The following is a 17867-nucleotide window of genomic DNA, read 5'->3' as shown; positions in this document are numbered from 1 at the left end:
ATAAATAAAATAAAGGTGTAAATATAAAATGAATAAATAGGTAAATAAATAAATAAAAGATTAAAATGGTATACTGGACAATACACAACACACTAAGATTTTTAAAATTATATGTGAAATTAAATTTTATATAAATAAAATTTATATAAATAAAATGTGTATAGATAAAATTTTCAAATAAATTAAATAAATAAATAAAAATATGTATGATTAAAATCGATAAATTTACCCTATAAAAGGTGATTTCCTGTTTCACTGGTGGGCTGTATACGGACCCACCTCCGTTCATCAGGAAACCACTTCTCACCCTTTCGCTTTTGTTTCTTTTAATGTTTTATGTGTTCCCTTTCCCCTCCCCTGCCGTACACCCACGCCCTATAGGCTGGGCATGTCATGCGGTCCATTCTATGACCCTCTTCCTTACAAGTTAAGCAGTACGCAGTGCTGCTACACTGCACCGCTGTATGCCCGTTTTTAAAGCAGTTGTAGCAGCATGCTACCCTGCTCTCCCCTGTGCACTCATAGGTGCTGTGACCATAATGGAGGCACTTATAACACCTTACTGGCGTATGGCGTTCCATTATGGGGCATATAACCCAACCTATTACTATCGTTCTATACCTCCGTAGCTCTTCTGCTTTTGAGGGGCGTACGGCTATGGTCGCCACCTGTTCCCCATGCCTATTTATACGTAGCGTTTTGACATCTATTTCGTCCTCGGGGATACCGGTATATGTTGTTATCGCGCTTATTAGCTGTTCTTCTGTAAACCCAGGGTCTATTGCCGTGATGGAAAAATAATTTTCTTTCTTCCGAACAGCCATGCTCATTCCCGTTATTTTACTGTCCATCTCCTTCTTCAGTTTCTCCGCTGCTCCCTTCCCCTTTAGTTTTACGAGGATGTCTCCCCCTTCTGTTTTTTTTAGCCTATTTACTTTTAAGCCAATCTTCCCTATATCAATTTTCTGATTCATCTCTTTTAATACATCAGTGTATGATTTCCCCCCCGTTTTGATTAGGAGCGCTTCTTCCTGCTCATGCCTCTCCCCTTTATCCATCTCCTTCCCTCTGATAACTATTTCCCATACTATATTTTCTTTTCTCCCCACAAATTCGAGAGCTTTTCGCACATCTTCCTTATTTATCTCGTTGTTAACGATGACTCTAACGGTTTCCGGGGGCTTCTCCCTTTTTTTTATTATATTTATGGCCTTTACAGCCATTTCATACATTCCCTGTTCTCCCACTTTGGTTACATATGTGTACCACTGCCTCCTTTGGTTGGCCATAGAGCTTTTCTTTACATTTTCTATGTACTCTATGTCGCCCACTTTGCATTCCTCAATGATTTCTGCTACTTCTTCCCTGAGCGTTCTTATGACGCCCTCTACCCCTCCGTCTTTTATTTCGTTTTTAGTTATTATTATGCATTCTTTTTTTTCAATTGTCTCTTGCAGTCCCCCATGTTCCCACTTCGTTTTTTCAAACACCTTGTCCTCCCATTTCTTCTCGTGGATTTGACTAAAGGTGTCTATGTCTCCTCCCTTGTTTACAATTCCTATTATTTTTTCTGTTTCTTTTCTTTGTCTCTCTTGCTCGATCTTAATTTTACATTGTTCGCATCTTATATTTTTCTCCTCCCCTTGTGTTGTTTGATTTGGGCTAATTTTTCTGTTTTGCATAGAGTTAATTTCCCCTATGAGTTTTTTCATTCTTATTCTTTCGTCCTCTATTGGGCCTTCTGTATTAAGTATATCGAGTATTTGTTTCATTTTCCGTTGGACCTTTTCCCTGTCGGTTTCTTCTGGATATTTTTTGCTTTCTTCAAGTTTTTCTTTTTTGAATTTTTCATTTATCTCAAGGCTGTCCCCTTTTCTTTTTTTCATTTGCTGCATTTCTCTTCTGTCCTCTTCGTCGAACAAGAAGGCTGTTAAAACACTCTCCTCTATATCTTCCCAAGTTCCTCCCCTTTCTTCTTCCGTTTTTTCATCGTGACTTTCTGTGAAGGCTTTCGCTTCCAGGATTTTCACCGAGGGATCTTCCTCTTCTTTCTCTTCCTCCTCTTTTTCTTCTTCTTCTCTTGTATTAATTTCTTCCCCTACAAGTGTCGAGTGCTTTATGGCACCCGACCTGTTTAGTTTAGGCTGTTGATCGTGCCGTTGTAGCAATTCCCTTTCAAACTTTCTCAGCTCATCTTCATCTATTGTGCCGTCTTGCGACTGTTCTTCCCTATTCTCAATTTTACTAATTAATGCGTCGTCATTGTCCTTTTGCCTTTGGTCGTCGTTATTTTTTCCTTTAGGTTTTTTTGAGTTGGTTTTATTCATATGAATTCCCACGAGTCGGGACGTGCTACGCGTCCGACGTGGCAGTGCGCCCTTACCACGTTAAGGCTAGGTTCTTCGGGAGGTCGCCAGGTATCCCGAAGGGATCGTTTGTGATGCTCTAACCCTCGCATCTCTCATATCTTTGGCACGATGCCTTCCACCGTGATAGTGGGGATTATTTTATTGAGGTTTACTCCTCTAGGCTTTTTTATCACGGTTGCCTCCGGACGCAGTAGCAGCCTGTATTCACAGGCTACCTGGAATTTCCGCGTAACTGCTGCCTCCACTGTTACGCGGGATTGGGAGTGGATGTGTGTTGGGAAAGGTACTTTGGCGGGGTAAGACATGGCGGCTACTCGTTATGGGTATGTCGAAAAAGATTTCGAATAGAGATTTGTGATCGGAGTTCGACGGCAGAGCCCCCGCATGGTGCGTGGGGCTCCACCATCGACCCCCGGCCACAACGCTGGAGTGGGCGAGATTAACTTTAGGAATTAGAGTAGTCGCAGGGAAGTTGGAGGGTGAAATACGACTGCTGAAGGCGAAGGCGTCGCAACTGCTCGCCTCAGTTGCGCCGCCTTTTAGCGTCCAGCGGCGGTGTCCGGCGACCACCCGGTGCACAGTCGCTGGACGCTGGAACTGTTCTTGGTTTCATCGGTCGTGCTCCCCTCACAATTTTTTAGGGACCACGACCGGTTACTCGGCCCTCCCACCGTCGTCGAGGTAGAATTACAGTCCCAGGGAGAGACTACTCCAACAACTAGACGAAGACGAGGCAGACCTCGTAAATCTTAAAAACAAGGAATAATGGATGTCATGCGAAAAAGAGAAATAGAAGAAGAGGATTGGCAGGAGAGACAAAACTGGAGATTGAAGTGCAGGAAGCAGCCAGAGCTGTAGGGCCCTCGCTATATATAATATATTAATATTTTTGCACGGCGTGCGGGCCTCATAGCTAGGCGCGCAGCTAGGCGCGCCCGCCTAGTCCGACTAATAGTTAATCCGGCACTGTATATTATATAACTAAAGCTGTTTAAAATTTAGAGACACGCAAGAAATAGCTACTTGGCATTACCTAGTAGTTACCTACCAACTAAAATTTTAGTAACCTTAAAAGTTTACCATAAATAGAAAATAATTAATAAGGTGTAATAACAATATAAGAAATAACAATGTAAGCAATAACATAATAACCACTATAAAAATCTACTGATAGAGCAAAGACCAGAATTCAGCATTGATGGAAACGAACAAAAAATAATGACCACAGAGGAAGAAAAAATAGTCATAACAGACAAAGAGATGAAACAAGCAATAAATTCCATGAAAAACAATAAAGCGGAAGGACCAGGAGGAATTGTGGCGGAACTCATAGGCGTAACCAGGGGGATTTGGGGGCTATAACCCCCCATTTGGATAGACTTTGAGCTCTATACGCTAAACACCATACCCCTCAGAGACCTTCCAGTAGTTGTAACCCCCCCTTTCCAGTAGTTTTAACCCCCCGGTTATCCTATCATCCGGTATTATCCCGGTTACGCCTATGGTGGAACAAATCAAATATGGAACAGAGAAATTAAGAAGAATGATATGCCGAATCATGGAAAGAGCAATTAATGGAGAGGACATCCCTAAACAATGATAAGAATCCTACATAACATCAATATACAAAAAGGGGACAGAAAAGATTGCGAAAATTACAGGGGGATAAGCGTCATCACTACAATGGGAAGACTGTATGGCAGGATCCTTAGGAACAAAATAGATAAAAATATAGAACGGAAAATCGGAGAAGAACAAGCAGGTTTCACAGCAGGGAAATCATGTCTAGATTATATCCATACATATAATACAACAGACAATGGAGAAAAAAAGAAGAGCTAAGAACAAAGATTTACACATGGTGTTTATAGACCTTAGGAAGGCATACGACACTGTGCCAAGGAAAGAACTGTACAAAGCAATGACTTAAATAGGGATACCACCTAACCTAACACAAGCATCAAGAACATCTACAGTGGAAATGAAGTAAATATAAAAATAGAAAACAAGGTAGTTGCTATCTTCAAAACAACAATAGGATTACTACAGGGATGCCCAATGCCCAACGTCACTAACTGTATTTAAAATATTTTTAGACCACGCACTAACAACTTGGAAAAAAAATGTAGGGGTATGGGAATACCGATAAGAGACGATTACCTCTACATATTGTGTTTCGCAGACGATCAGTTGGTTATGTCTCAAGATGAAGAGGATATCAGTTGCATGTTGCAGAGGATATCAGTTGCAGAAACCTAAAAGAGGAATACAAAAGGTGGGCCTGGAAATTTATATGAAGAAAACGGAATACTTAGCAATATCGGAAGAAGACGTCAAAAACTTAGAAATAGAAGAACAAGTAGAAATAAAAGGAATGAAGAATTTTAAATATTTGGGCTTTATAATGTCGAAAAACGGAACAACAGAAGCAGAAATAAAAAATAGATTGGGACAAACAAGATCTTGCATCAGACAACTCCATAATGTAATCTGAAATAAGAACATTAAGGGAAATAAAAAAAATGATATACCAAACAATAGTAAGAATCATCATGACATATGCCGCAGAAATATGGGTCATAAACAAAAAAGCCCAAAAGAGCATTCTGGCAACCGAAATGAAATACTGGAGAAGATGCTGTGGTCTCACCAGAAGAGACAGAATAAAAAATGAGGAGATAAGGAGAAGAGTGCAAGTGGAAAAAGATGCCCTGCAATATATAGAAGAGAGAAGACTAAAATAGTACGGCCACGTACGCAGAGTAGAAAATACTTGGATAAACAAGGTTGCAGAAGCTATTATAAGAAGACCTTAGGATAGAAGAAGATTTTTGGACGTTAAATACAGTCGGAAAAATGAAACAATACCCATGAACGATCACATCAATCACTTATTTTGTATTTGCTATCTTTTTCTATAACTAACGTTTGTTATTTATAGAAAAAGACAGCGAATACAAAATAAGTGATTGAGGTGATCGCTCATGGGTATTCTTTCATTTTTCCGACTGTATTTAAGGTCAAAACATATTCTTCTTCTTTTTTCTCAAAATGTTATTTTATGCGATTTTAGAGTGATTTGGTGTTTATTTAACCAAATTTGCATTTTCTATCATAAAGTATCAATGGAAAACATTGGTAAAAAGAAATTGTAATATGTAATTGTAAATAGTTTCAATAGTAATTGTAAATAGTAAATAGTAAATAGTAAAATAAATAGGAACAATTTCAGTTTCTACCATTTTTGTCGAAAAGTTAAAAATTGAGATATTGAGCAAAACAGGTTCTCCTTTAAAATCAATATGGCGGCTAACGTAAAAAAGGAATTCATTCGTGATTTTAAATTTAGGCTACTATTGACTCTCTTAAAGGTTAGAAAAATAAAATTTTGGGCAGCTCGGCATGCAAGGTCAAATGCTATTCCGACTGGACTGATATACTTTTGAGTCTGATATTACTGCATGTAACTTTTTTGGTATTGTAATATAATTCAAATCCTTCTAACTACTTAAAGTCCTATATTTTGGCTATCTGTTGGCAAATTTTCAACCAAATCGATGATGATGTATTTTGGGAATGGAGAAAAATGTAAAAAACGGTATTTTACCGTTTTCTACACTATAAAATTTGATCAAAACCTTGTTTTGAATCCAAATAACTTGTACCATATGCCATATGATGACATTTTTGAGTCCCTTCTATTAAAATATATGTTTTTCATTGATACTTTGCCACAGAAATTTGTATTTGCAAATTTGTTTAAATAAACACCAAATCACTGTAAAATCGCATAAAATAACATTTTGAGAAAAAAAGAAGAAGAAGATTTTTTGACCTTAAATATCTTATTTTTACGTCACGCAGAAGCTATATACCAATTTTCAGACAAATCGGAGCCGGAGATCCAAAATTTTTTGCCTGAGTGATTTGACATGGAATGTACCTTACATAATCTTCTATTCTCCATATTATTTGTTTTTAGTGTAACGTTGGCCATTACCATTAAAAATCTAAGTCTATTAAACCGTTTGATGATGCAAAGACAAACTTTGTGTGAAACCGGTCAAGCAAAATACAACTACCTAATTATAAAATTATAATTTTTCCTGTTCATTCTACAGAGCAAAAGTGTTTAAAGAATAAATTTAGGAGTCTAAAAGATTTTTATACAGGGTATCCAGAAACTCTACCGACAAACGAAAACAGGAGATTCTTCAGATAATTTTAAGTTAATTGAACCCAATTCACTTAGTCCGAAAATGCTTCCTAAGGGAGCTAGAGCTCTTTGAAGACGGCGTCTTGTAATTAGTTTTTATTAAATACCTCCAGAACGCTTCCATTTAGAAAAACAAAAGTTGGTACGCGTATTTATCTTCAAGATATAAATCTAATCCATCCATTACAAATTTCTGGTACCGATCATAGGCGTCCGTTTTGGGTAGGGCAACGGTTATTTTATCACATAACTTTTTTATCTTTAACTTTTATGCATTTCTGACACTGGATTATTAAATTATGGAGTATTCTAGTACTAAAAGGTACTCTTGTTTTAAATCTGTAGGACACACCGTTTTCTAGAAAAATCGATTTGAAAATTTTTCGCTCTTTGAAATAAAAAAATTTTTTTCAAAAAAAAACTGTTTAGAAAGACCAAAACTGGTACATTTATTTATATTCCAGAGATAAATCGATTTCATTAATTGCGAATTTCTAGTACTGGTCATAGGCGTCCGTTTTAGGTAGGTCAACAGTTATTTTATAGCATAACTTTTTATCTTGAATTTTTGAGCATTTTTGACACTAGATTATTAAATTATGAGGTATTCGAGTACTAAAAGTTACTCTTACTTTATGTTGGTAAAATACTTCGTTTTTTGTTGAAAAGTTCTTTTCATTTTTTTTTAATTCCAAAAATGAAAAATTTCAAATCGATTTTTCTAGAAAACGGTGTGTCCTACCGACTTAAAGCGAGAGTACCTTTTAGTACTAGAATACCTCACAATTTAATAATACGGTGTCAAAAATGCATAAAAGTTAAGAACAAAAAAGTTATGCGTTAAAATACCCGTTGCTCTACCCAAAACGGACGCCCATGACCGGTACTAGAATTTTGCGATATATGAAATCGATTCATCTCTGAAAACTAAATAGGCATACCAATTTTCGTTTTTCTAAATCTAAGCGTTCTGGAGGTATTTAAGAAAAACTAATTTCATGACGCCATCTTTGAAGAGCCCTAGCTCCCTTAAGAAGCATTTTCCGACTAGGTGAATTGGGTTAAATTGTCTTAAAATTATCTGAGGAATCTCCTGTCTTCGTTTGTCGGTAAAGTCCCTGTATATAAAACCGATTTTCTATGACAAAACGCCAAAATAGCAAAAGATATAAATATAATTTGTCTGGGTTCTTTAACTAAATTGTCACGTAAACACGACCAAGGTTAAATATTTTACCTGATACCATAAGTACATTGTTGCCAGTATAACGGATGCCAAAACGAGCGCGAAGTGTATAGTATTATTCTTTGTATTCTGTCTTCATGCATTCTTTGTACGTGACCAAACCATCGTAGTTGTATTTCGTTAATTTCGTCATTTATTGTATGTGTGACGTTCATTATTTCTCGTATCCGTTCATTGGTGACATGTTCTCTTCTTGAGCTTCCTGCAGCCCTTCTCCAGAAATCCATTTCGGTGACCTCTAACATTCATTTTGATTTTTCCTTCATATGCCATACTTCGCAGCTGTATGTTATAATGCTTTTCACTACAGCGTTATAGATCTTTTTCTTGTTTTGGTTGTTTATCTGCTTGTCCCAGACTACTGAGTTTAGGAGCCTAATTGCTTTCCTGCCCTGAGTGTTTCGTTCTTTAACGGCTCCGTCCAGTGTTCCATCATTCGTGATTTTCATATTCATACCCAGGTATTTGTATTCGTTACATTTACTGATTGTTTCTCCTCCTTCTATAGTCGAGGAAATGAAGCATTTTGACTCGCAATTTTTTCGTCCAGCATGGATTTACTTGAAATTTTCACAGACGGTAGGGAATAGTCCAAGGATCATTTTCTATATCATGCCGCTGTATAAAAAAATTTAATACATTCCTCACTTAAAGAACTAAACTAATGTTATATCAACGTGAGTTATTGGCAATTTAATGTGTATTTTTTTCGACGAGTACTCAAATCTAATTATTCAAGCTTAAATAACGGGAAAACGATGCAATCTATAAAATATACCTGCTAAACATTTGTCAAAGTACTTCAGAATACCTATCAAATGAGCTTCGAAGCAAGTTAAAAGCGTTAAAATTAAGCAAGTTATTGTCCAAGTAAAAAATACTGTAGAATAGCTTTAAGCCGGTGAAATATGATATTCTTCAAATATAGATGTTAGGTCAAACGTTTAAGAAGCGGCCCTTTGTGAAAGCATCTGTGTTTTTACGGCCAGACCTCCCGCATATCTATTCACAAGTTTCGTGCAAAAGATTAGTTTTAGTTCGGTAGCTAGCAGTGTATTAGTACTGGAGTGTACGTGTGTTAAGTGATACGAGTGTTTTGTTTGCTGTAATTATTTTGAATATTGGTTTAGTATTTCGTTTGGAGAGTGTCAAGTGTTGATTATTGTAATTTAATTAATGTGAATAGTGATGTGGCGCCCGTGGGATAATGTAAATATCGCGTACGATAACGCTGATATTGTAGAAATTGCCAGTGCTAGTGTGAATGTAATTACTAAAAAAAAAGAGATCGTAAAGAAGATTCGAATGCATTTAAATGCAGAAACACAGCAAGTATGTTTGAATGTATACAAAAATCTACGTACGAAATTCGGCTTCGATGAAACACTATTGGCACAAGCCACCTCTGATTTAACAGAAATTCCACTTTCTACTGTATATAAAATAGTTAAAAATGAACCCTATCATCGCAAGAAACGATGTGACTACAAATTTTCAAGACCTTTAAATCCTTCACTTGTAAAACTATTGAAAACGACAATATACGACTGCTACAAAAGCAATGAAATACCTACAATAGAAATAATAAGAAAGAAATTGGAAACAACCGGTCGAAATATGAACTGCTGTGAGAAAACTCTTCAAAATTGGATAAAAAAAATGGGCTTTAAGTTCAAAAAAATAAATAAACGTCAAGCAATTATGGAAAGCCAAAGAATAGTCAACAGACGTAATATGTACCTAGAAGAAATTACTAAATATAGGCAAGAAAATAGGAGAATTTATTATTTAGATGAAACTTGGTATGATACCCACGATACAGTAAAGAAAGGATGGACAGATGGTTCAAGCATGTGCATACCAGAAATGCCTGCAAATAAAGGCTCGCGACTAATTATTGTACATTGCGGAGGAAGTGAGGGATGGGTTCCGAATGCTTTAAAATTATGTGGGAAGAAAATGGAAGATTGTAACGTTGACTACCACAAGAATATGGAAGCTGACATTTTTGAAGATTGGTTTGAAAACTCGCTGATCCCAAACTTGGAGAAAAACAGCGTAATAGTGCTTGACAACGCTTCCTATCATTCCCGACAACTCACTAAAATACCAAATACATCTTCAAAGAAAGCTGACCTACAAAATTTTTTAATGGAAAATGATTTGTATTTCGAAGATTTTTACACAAAAAAACAACTTATTGAAGTTCTACACACAAAGCAATTTAGAAAATTATACGCTCTAGAGAGTATTGCCGAAAAGCATGGACACACTATATTGAGACTTCCCCCCTACTTTTGTGTTTTCAATCCTATTGAGTTAATTTGGGGACAATTAAAACCAAGTATAAGGCGTTCAAATAAATTTCCTAAATTTGACAAAAAGGTAATTGAGATCATTAAAAAAGAAGTAGCCAATATTACCAAAGTAGACTGGCAGAAAAGAATCGCCAAAGTGATCAAAGTGGAAGAATATTATAAGAAGATTGGGCACTTCCACATTAATGGTGGAAATAAATTTATTATTGAATTGGGCGATGATAGTGACGAAGAAAATACGGAAGAAGGAGAAAATGAGTTAAGTGTATCAGTATTTTAATTGTTGTGTTGTGTAATTCATTTTCCAAGCATAAGTGTACTAATGAAAAGACTCGGTTAAAAAAATATTTTTAGATTTTGTATTTTTAATAAAAAAAAGAGCGGGGACATGCTTGCATTTTGTGCTGAATTTTAAAGTTTTGAACTGTATACCTAAAGTAATTTTAGATCTAACTGTGTTTTTATAAAGTTCTTTTAGTATCAGTAATTCTAACAATAACAAGATTAATTATAAAAGCTATTCTACATCAGTTATTAATGCAAGCATGCGGTAAGAGGGAGGTCCCTGTGAGGTTAAATGTTATTAAAAAATTGATAAAATTAATTTTAACACATACAATATTATGTCCTGCTTTAACGCTATTTACCTAAGTATAAATAAATATTTTTAACTACATATTTAATTACCAGAAAACACCAGCTGCCGGCCTAATATTAAAGAAGAACAACCCAAAGAAAGCTACAAATCTTACCTATTACACTATATAGATTGCTTGAACTATATGATGAAAATAAGAGAATCCTTTGGAATTTTTTAAGAAAAAGTGAAAAATCAATCATACGCTATTTCCACAAAAAATTAAATTTATAATAATCCTTATAAGAACTTCTTCATATTAGCATAAGTAATGATTTCAATAATTTTGACCGGTTTAAAATGCATATTTTTGAAAAAAAGATATAATTTAAAAAAATTATAATTTTTAAAATTATTGTAATTTTTATATTCTTTTGATAATAAGTCCAAAAATACTCAATACACGTAAAAATAATATATAACCAAATTTTAGATTTTTTTTGTGACAAATACTTTACCTGTTTTATTATTTCTACAGAGTAAAAAATAACCGAGATAGAAACGTTTAAATCTTAAATTTTGCTGTAAGAATCATGCAACCGGGGCCATTTAACCTTTTATTTTTAAAAAGTAAGGGGTTTAAGAGATTAAGTTTAACTTGGTGAAATAGCCGTTGAAATTAGCTTTTAAACGGTTTTTAGATGAACCTGACATCGTAAAAATGAACGGAGTTATTAAAAAAAAAAACAGTAACATTTTTTTGGAGATATTTTTAAAAGATAAATTTTGAAAACATTTTGGAGCATAAATTTTAATGCTATCAACATGTTCTGGGGCTCATTTGATAGATATTTTTAAGTACTTTGACAAATGTTTAATAAGTTTATGTTATAAAATGCATCATTTTCCCGTGATTTCAGTTTGAATACGTAGATTTTCTTACTCGCCGAAAAAAATATATATTCTACCTATAACTCACTTTCAGTTAACACTAAAAGGTTTTTCTAGTAGGGAGTTTATTTCATTTTTTATTAGCTTCAATTTTAGTAATAATTACTTTTTTGTAAAAACTTATAGTTTTTGAGTTATTGATGAAGAATCGGTTTAAAACATGCATTTTTCTCAAGAAATATTAAAATCTTTGATCTTTAATAACTCAAAAAGTTTTGATTTATTTTAATAACTTTATATAATAAATTTTGCTTAGAATTTGCCTCTCTATCGAATTATGGGGTTATTTTCAATAAAATAATTTTCACCCACGAGAAGGGTACCTAAAATTTTTTATTTCACTAGTAGTTCCAAAATGACACAAAATCTAGGCATCGGATAAACAAGTTTATTTGAAGAAAATATATTTTTTTGTTCTTCTTAATGGCGATACAGGCTCGTTTTTTTAATATTGTATTTAATTACAGAGTAATTTCCACATATTAATATATTTTTCAAATTGGGCTCTGTACCGCCATTCTTTATTATATTACGAATACGTGTGCCAAATATCTCGAAAAAATATTCAAAATTACAGCCGCAATCTTGGAACGCGTTTTGGCTACCTGTTGATCGCTACTGTATCACCTTAAGGAAAAACTGGAACACACGCGATATATCAGAATTAACCAAAATCAAAATATTTACAGGAAGAGACAGGAAGAAACAACTAGCAAAAAATTACAAACCTTTATAGAAAATCGTTGAGGAAAATCCTGAAACATAGATCTACGGAGAAGAACAAAACAAGAGAAAATAACAGTCACGATTAAAAATAGGAAATGGAAATGAATTATACGGACTCTGAGGAAGGATCGAAATAATATAACCAAACAAGCACTCGAATACCAACCAGACGAAGGAAGAAGACGAGGAAGACCTGATAATAGCTGGAGATGAACTGTAATAAGAGATCATGAAAGACTTGGCCTGAGATGAAGAGAAGTCCAACAGAGAGCGAGAAACAGAGAGCAATGGAAATACTTGTATAGCAAATTTCGAAAGAATAAAACAGAAAAGAATGCGCTGAGAAGGGATTACAGGAAGAGAGAGAGAGAGAGAGAGAGAGAGAGAGAGAGAGAGAGAGAGAGAGAGAGAGAGAACAATACCGATTTTTTATCAAAATAAAATTTAATAATAAACCTAACCTAACCTATCGAAAGGCTCAGCAAACAATTATTAACTTTAAAAAATAAACAGTTGTCACGGGTATATAGTGGTATTGTTAAGTATATTACATTATAACTTATTCCATCGAAATCTTCCGAAATCCTTAATCTTCTTTCATCGAAATAAAATAGAAAATTTAAAAGTTTAGAAAATACATCTTTCATAACTACACCCAAGAAATAAGTTTTTCTAACCTGATTTAAGAGTATAAAAAAACGAAAACAAACAATTTACAGCAAATCCTTATCGTATATCCGAGCAAAACCACCTAATTGGCAAAAGTTATAAATAGAATTTGTCTGGGTTCTACAACTAAATTTGCACCTAAACACGACCAAGGTTAAATATTTTACTTGATATTATAAGTACATTGTTGCCAGTATAACGGATGCCAAAGCGAGCGCTAACTGTATGAAATTATTCTTGTTAATATACACGCTGTATATTGATCGGAAGTCACGAAGAGTCAAAACTATACAGAAGCCACGAGGGACGCAAATGCAATATATATATATATATATATATATATATATATATATATATATATATATATATATATATATATATATATAGACTTTATTTTTTTATTGAGGTTGCAGTCATTTATTTCTAAGGGGCAGGGTAAGAGAAACTCTGTGTTATAATCAAGCTTTCGCAAAATTTATTTGCTTCGTCAGGATTAGCTAAAATTATTATATAGTTATAAATAAATACAACGAAATGAAAGAACATTGCATAAAAATTAGTACAAAAACTTACAACGTGAGGTTTGTTCCTTAATTTGACATTTCTACAAAACATAAAATATCTAAAAAAAATCTTTATCCTAATGGTTTTCAAGTTTCAATGTTTTAATTTTTACAATTCATGATAAAAAATATGATTTAATAATTTAGTTCTAAATTTGACTAATGCCAGAAAGACATTTAAATAATGTCAAAAAGACACTCGTAGGTATTTGTTTATTTGATTTTAAGTTGTTAAGAACTAGATTTTTGATTATTACTTGCTTGTGCATTTTAAAATTTTAGAAGTTATAGATATATATATATATATATATATATATTGAATACCAAATACCCAATAACCAAAAATATATTAAATACCAAATGGATATGTAAATGAATGAATGAATACCAAATACCCATATATATGGCATTTATAGATTTTGAAAAGGCATTCGACTCTATAGAACACTGGGCAGTGAAACAATCACTACACAATAGCAGAGTAGATTACAGGTATACAGAACTAATCTCTAATATATATAGTAAGGCCACAACTATTTGGTATTTAATATATTTTTGGTTATTGGGTATTTGGTATTCAATATATATATATATATATATATATATATATATATATCTATAACTTCTAAAATTTTAAAATGCACAAGCAAGTAATAATCAAAAATCTAGTTCTTAACAACTTAAAATCAAATAAACAAATACCTACGAGTGTCTTTTTGACATTATTTAAATGTCTTTCTGGCATTAGTCAAATTTAGAACTAAATTATTAAATCATATTTTTTATCATGAATTGTAAAAATTAAAACATTGAAACTTGAAAACCATTAGGATAAAGATTTTTTTAGATATTTTATGTTTTGTAGAAATGTCAAATTAAGGAACAAACCTCACGTTGTAAGTTTTTGTACTAATTTTTATGCAATGTTCTTTCATTTCGTTGTATTTATTTATAACTATATAATAATTTTAGCTAATCCTGACGAAGCAAATAAATTTTGCGAAAGCTTGATTATAACACAGAGTTTCTCTTACCCTGCCCCTTAGAAATAAATGACTGCAACCTCAATAAAAAAATAAAGTCTACATATTATCAGTCAATAATACCAAACTTCTTTATATATATATATATATATATATATATATATATATATATATATATATATATATATATATATATATATATATATATATATATATATATATATATGAACAATGACGTTTTATAAATGTTTCTTAGAAGTATAGGCAGTAAACAATTTTATTGAGTTTAGAATATAAGGCTTTTTGTTTAGCATTTTGAAACAACGAAAGTAATTTGGTGTCTCCTAGAATTTAACTTAATGGAAAAGTTGTATACAAAATAAATTGGTTCTTAAGAAATGAAAATATGGATGTAGTGGGTAGAGAGGATGTTTGTGATTGGCGGAGAAAGATAGATGGTGGGATGATAGTGTTGAGTCTGATTTTAACGGGAGAAAAAATGGTTACTGTGTATGTGTATTGAACATCTGGAGAGTACAGTCCAGTTTTTAAAAAGTGAGAAGTCGGTGTAAAGTGGTGAAATTGGCCTTTGCGAGCAGAATCGTGTTGAAACGAAAACGTTGACCGAGTTGTGAAGTAATTTTCCTTGTGTCCGAGGAGATTCCTGTTTTCTGTCTAGAACGAATAGCCCGTGGGTATCAATTTACACAAGATATCGAGCAGAGAGAAAACTGAATAGAGATTTCGAGCGCGTCCTGTTGTTTGTTTGTTGGTGAAGCAGTTTGGACGAGAAGGACCTTTCGCTACATCCTAGACGCACGTGTAGGAGAATCGAGGACTACGCAATCCAGGAAGAAGAAATAAAGAAGAAACAAAAGGTTAGTCAGAATTTTTGTGAAACGGAGAGGGTTTTTTTATATCCACACCATATTTGCTTATTTTTGTATTGAGCAGTTCTATAGCATAAAGAATAGTCTAACGAATTATTTAAATACAATTTTTGTTAAAACAAAGGAGATATCAGAATTAAAGCTTAATTTATTAGATGAGAAATAGTTGCAACAGAATTAAATTTTAGTTTAATTTTTACATCTTATATTTATGGTATATTGGATAAATAAAAAATATTTATAACATTTATATGACATCGAGTGTGTTTAATTTCCCTGTTTTGTCATTGGATGAATTAAGCAACTGGAGATAATAGAAGCCACACACCGAAGGTAATGCATTAAAATTAAAATAGCCCTGAGAATAAAATTTATTAGAAAATTTAATTTAATTTTGGTTTTGTTTTACATAAGTAATAACTAAAATAATTAAATAATTAATCAAAATAAGAATTTGCTGATCAATCTCATAACAGATACAAATACAGAGCATAACAGTATAAATAAAGATAACAAATACATTATAAATAATAATAATTAATTTTTATAAACAAAAATTTAGTTGGTAAATATATTCAATCGACTCCTTGGTTGCCACTAAAAAATTGCCATTATCAGATTGCCATTGTACGATCTGATGGGCATTCCTCCGCTAACTGCTTAACCGTTTGTCTTTCATCACCGCAATCGCAATTTGGAGAAGGTGTTTTTCCCCATCTAAAAAGTGAGTCAGATCATCTACCAGGGTTTGTTCTAATTCTGTTTAGTGTCGCCCAGATCCGTCTTGGTTGATTGAATCCCTATGGCTTGCTTGTAATACATATATGGCATACTCCGGATGTCAGGCGAAGCATTCTTCTCCTAATATTCTCGCCAACGGTCGGTTATCTTGAAATTCCTTTCAATTAATATTTTTGCAGAATCCAGAGGGTTTTTTTTAAATGAAGCCTACTTTATATCTCTGTCGTTAATTCCAACGTGAGAGAGGAGCGCAGGATCGGCGTTAATTTTTCTATACTCCCTAACAAGGACATGTTCTCGGCGGACGTGTGAGGGGGCTACGTGGCTTAGTGCTGGTAGCCAGTACGTTAGCGTGACCTTAATTGTGCCTGATAGAGTCCCAGCGCTGTCGACCTAACTGTAGTGATGTTGAAAAAGTAACTATTCGTTACAAAGTACTCGTTACTTACGAATACCGAAAGGAACGATTACTATACAGAGAGGCAAATCGTTACTTTGATTACTCTGATTACTTCGTTACTTCATACCAATCGTATTAGAGCGAGTAACGACTATTGTATCTACTTTGATTACTCTGATTACTTCGTTACTTCGTACTAATCGTAACAGAGCGAGTAAAGACTATTGTATCTACTTTGATTACTTTAATTATTCTGATTACTTCGAACTTCGTGGAGGTCGTTATTATATCCGAACACCTATACAAAATACCTACCTACTGAGAAATACGATTCTCGATATGATTACCGGTACTCAAATGCAAAAGTAATCATAGTAATCAAATCATTTTTATCCCTTAGCCTTAAAGCCTTAAACAGATTGGTGAAGGTCGTTGTTATATCGGAATACCTACACAAACCTACATACTGAGAAATACGATTTTCGATATCATTACCGGTACTCAAATACAAAAGTAACAAAAGTAATCATCGTAATCAAATCATTTTTATCCCTTAAACAGATCGGTGAAAGTCGTTGTTATATCGGAATACCTATACAAAATAGCTACCTACTGAGAAATACGATTCTAGATATGATTACCGGTACTCAAATACAAAAGTAACAAAAGCAATCATAGTAATCAAAGTAACGAATACTGTAAATGATTACTTTATACAAATTACCTACCTACTGAGATAATACGATTCTAGATATGATTACCGGTACTCAAATACAAAAGTAAAAAAAGTAATCATAGTAATCAAAGTAACGAATAGGTACTGTAAATGATTACTTTATACATATTACCTACCTGTTACGATTCTGTTAGCAGAGAAGCATTGTGGGAGACTATGGTAGAAATGGGAGTACCTGGAAAACTGGTACGATTAGCAAAGGTGAGCACGGAGAACGCTTCCGCACGAATCAGAGTCGGCAGCAACACGTCGGAGGAATTCCTCATTGACACCGGACTTAGACAAGGAGATCCTCTCGCCCCCCTGCTGTTTAACTTCGCACTGGAACATGCAGTAAGGAAATCTCAGCCACAACTGACAAACGGATTTGCCGCCCAAGGATCAAAAATACTATTAGCCTTTGCGGATGACGTGGACACAATTGCACAATCCACCAGAGATGCAAAAGAAGTTTTCACCCTATTCGAGAACGGAGCCAAGGA

General features: G+C 33.9%; 1 protein-coding gene across 1 annotated transcript in view; it reads right to left on the bottom strand.

The window, feature by feature from the left end:
* Positions 1–326: 326 nt before the first annotated feature.
* The window catches only part of LOC126891687 (probable serine/threonine-protein kinase kinX), a 51195-nt gene continuing 33654 nt past the window's right edge, over positions 327–17867 (bottom strand). The window contains exon 3 of the mRNA XM_050660936.1: positions 327–2296. Within this exon, the coding sequence (XP_050516893.1) occupies positions 327–2296 (1970 nt within the window). The remainder of the gene's footprint in view (positions 2297–17867) is intronic.

Source organism: Diabrotica virgifera, chromosome 1 (assembly GCF_917563875.1).
Source record: "Diabrotica virgifera virgifera chromosome 1, PGI_DIABVI_V3a".
Taxonomy (NCBI): domain Eukaryota; kingdom Metazoa; phylum Arthropoda; class Insecta; order Coleoptera; family Chrysomelidae; genus Diabrotica; species Diabrotica virgifera.
The sequence above is the reverse complement of the archived record's forward strand: the minus strand, read 5'-3'. Positions and strand labels throughout refer to the sequence as shown.